This window comes from Dendropsophus ebraccatus, chromosome 7, assembly GCF_027789765.1.
Source record: "Dendropsophus ebraccatus isolate aDenEbr1 chromosome 7, aDenEbr1.pat, whole genome shotgun sequence".
Classification (NCBI taxonomy): Eukaryota; Metazoa; Chordata; class Amphibia; order Anura; family Hylidae; genus Dendropsophus; species Dendropsophus ebraccatus.
Window position 1 is genome coordinate 71,045,613 of NC_091460.1, and position 3,276 is coordinate 71,048,888.

The 3,276-nt window shown below is 39.3% G+C and overlaps 1 protein-coding gene across 1 annotated transcript; it reads left to right on the plus strand.

Moving 5' to 3' along the window:
• The first annotated feature begins 2,205 nt into the window (after window positions 1-2,205).
• LOC138796858 (putative claudin-24) lies at window positions 2,206-2,868 on the plus strand. The gene has a single exon (XM_069976570.1). The coding sequence runs from the start codon at window positions 2,206-2,208 to the stop codon at window positions 2,866-2,868; it is 663 nt and encodes a 220-aa protein (XP_069832671.1).
• Window positions 2,869-3,276: the final 408 nt, after the last annotated feature.

Consider the following 3,276-nt stretch of genomic DNA (forward strand, 5'->3'; position numbering starts at 1 on the left):
GAAGAAGCCCAGTGCCAACATGACTAGAGAGAGAGAGAGAAAGAGGCAGAGAGAGAGAGAGAGAGAATTAGTTAGTTCATGTTATGATGCTTCCTCTTTTTATTCTAGCTCGTTTTTGAGCCCTTGCCAGTTTCCACGATGGCTGCCAGCATTACTAAGCATGCCTTCTCTTACCTCTGCTGCCAGGCAAGCCATTGCTCTTCTTTTTTTTTGGTTCCAAGCACATAAACATATGCTTTGTTTAGAAGTGTTTTCCCCTATATAACTAGTGTTTGCTTCCTCTCTATGTATATTTCCTGGCTTGACTGGTGAGTGGTTTTCTACACTAACCCTTTTTATTTGAACATGTAACTTATAGTTATGCTGTTTACACTGATTTTGAACTAGTTTAAATAAAACGGATTCCTCTTTTCCAGACTGTACACAGTTTTGATGTCTATGTAATGATCAGACTTAGATACTTAGATTTTTCGCCTTCGCCTGTATGTATCACATTGCTTGAAAAAGGTCCTGGCACAGCAACATGACTGAATAAATTCTACTGTTTCTGGACTTCTTTGACTTTTTTTTGGGTCTAAACATGACTTTGTATGAATGTTTTACTGCTAAAAGTCTCTAGTAGCATTGCCTTTTTTTTATTTTATTTTTTTACAATTTTAGGTTTCTTATTAGGTGTCCTCATAATGTTTGGGTGTTTTTTTAATTGGTTTAATTCTATATTTGTTAACATTAAAGGGGTAGTGCGGCGGTAAACAATTATTGACAGAATAACACACATTACAAAGTTATTCAACTTTGTAATGTATGTTATGTCTGTGAATGGCCCCCTTCCCCGTGTCCCACCACCCCCACCCGTGTACCCGGAAGTGTGGTGCGCTATACATACCTGTCACATGCCGACTCATCTCCGATCTTCAGTCTGCGATGCCGTCTTCGGCCGTCCTGAGTGCCGGCCGCCCTCTTCAGCGTCATCGGCCAAACGCGGCTGAGCAGCCGATGACGCGGCAGAGGGCGGCCGGCATTTAGGACGGACAGAGGGATTTGGCTGAAGACGACCGCTGACTGAAGATCGGAGACGAGTCGGCACGTGACAGGTATGTATAGCGCACCACACTTCCGGGTACACGGGTGGGGGTGGTGGGACACGGGGAAGGGGGCCATTCACAGTCATAACATACATTACAAAGTTGTATAACTTTGTAATGTGTGTTATTCTGTGAATAATTGTTTACCGCCGCACTACCCCTTTAAATGTAAATTTTATAGCCATAAAGAAGTGTGATGCAAAGCTTTGTTTTTATTCACCATTGATAGATCTTTTTGAGGAGAAAGACCATTTTCCTCCAACAACCATTACCTACAACTGTGTTTATTTACTAAGCTTCATCTTTATTATTATGTTATAGGAAGTTTCCTGTGTTCCATGTAGAGATGAGCGAAACTACATTAAGTTCGGTTTGCAAAATCCCAAAGGCTCAACATTTGACTCCTGGTGGCTGGAGAAGATGGATGCAGACATAGGGCCGCCTGGAAAACATGGATAGTATTGTAGTTCCACTCAAGTTCCATGTTTTCAATTTTGCATTATCACTATTTACTGTACAAATTAATCTGGCACAAGTACAGACTGAACACCAAATCTATGAGCTAAGCGTTAGTTATGTATGAAAAGACCTAAATTTTAGCCTGGCCATCAATTTTCCAGATTTTTTTTTTTTTTTTGTTCTAAGCCTACTATATTTTTTTAATACAACTTGCTATAGAGTGCTTTTGGTTTGTGTGATTACTTTTCGTGACACTAAGTATTTTGGCATTCATTATGCAGGTATACATCTCCTGCCTTTGAAAGCTGGGTCGAAAAATACTGTGAGACTCATCTGTCATATCTTATAGCCATACTTTAATTCAGAGTTAAAAATAACAAAATACATGAGGGTGTTCAGTACAAACCCCTCCTTCAAATCATTGTTCATCAATGATGAGATCACTCCTGGGTCTGTAAGGCAATAGTGCTTTGTTGGCTGAAATCCAGTAACTGTAACTGAGAACCTTATTCACTATACATAGGAAGAAATGGAATTAAATGGCATATAACAGCTTATATTTAACGCTACTAACTCCAATACCAACACACTATTAAGATCTGAAACACCTGTTGTCAACAAGCTCCTTCCATCATATTTGTCCTTGTAGACTCTGGACTTAATGGCTGTCACCCACAGGATAAAGTTGCAATTTGGTGCAATGTTTTTTGCATTGCTGGGATGCGTTCTCACCTGTGTTAGCACTTTTGTGCCTTTATGGAAAAATCTGAACCTAGATCTGAATGAGATGGAGATTTGGATCAGTGGACTGTGGCAGACATGTGTGATGCAAGATGAAGGTCCCACAGAGTGCAAAGACTTTGATTCCTTTTTGGCATTGCCATTACCACTTCGTATGGCAAGAATCCTGATGTTTGTCTCTGATGGTTTGGGGATCCTTGGTCTAATCACTTCTACCATGTGTTTGGAATGTCTGAAGATTGGAGAAAGAGATGCAAAAAAGAAGCTGGCACTTCTTGGTGGGACTTTACTTTTATTCTCAGGTATCACTGCTCTGGTTCCAGTATCTTGGATAGCTTATGATACAGTCCAGGAATTTTGGGATGAGACGATCCCAGAAATTGTTCCCAGATGGGAGTTTGGAGAAGCTATGTTCATGTGTTGGTTTGGCTCTTTTTTTCTTATATTTGGGGGCTCACTCTTGTTTTGCTCAATGCCATCTACTGATCACCAATCAAGCATCAAGTATCTTGTTAATGGCGTCCCTGAAACAAGGTATCAACCTGCCTCTATAGAAAGCAGATGCCCTGATCTGATCATCTGAACAGTACAGAACTGAGAAGCAGTGACTCCTATATCCTTTATAAGACTGTAGGACTCTAGAACTATATATATTAAAGAAAAAAACTTCTATCCCCAGAGGGGAAAAGTTTTACATGCACACTGAAGATTGGAGTGGAGAAAGTATTTTCTATGGATTTGTATACATTTTAGTATGATAACACATAAACATTGAGCATGACATCATTTTCGTGTCTTATATGGGTTGGCATAATGTTATTTATTACATGCCCATGCTGAGTACGTTATACTTCTAGTTTATTACAGTTTAAATGACAATCTTGCAACTTTGCTAAAACGAAAACCATTGTAAATAATATATTTTATAATTCTGTGATATACAATATCTCTGCCATTAACTATATGTCAGACCTTTAATATTGGGGCAGAA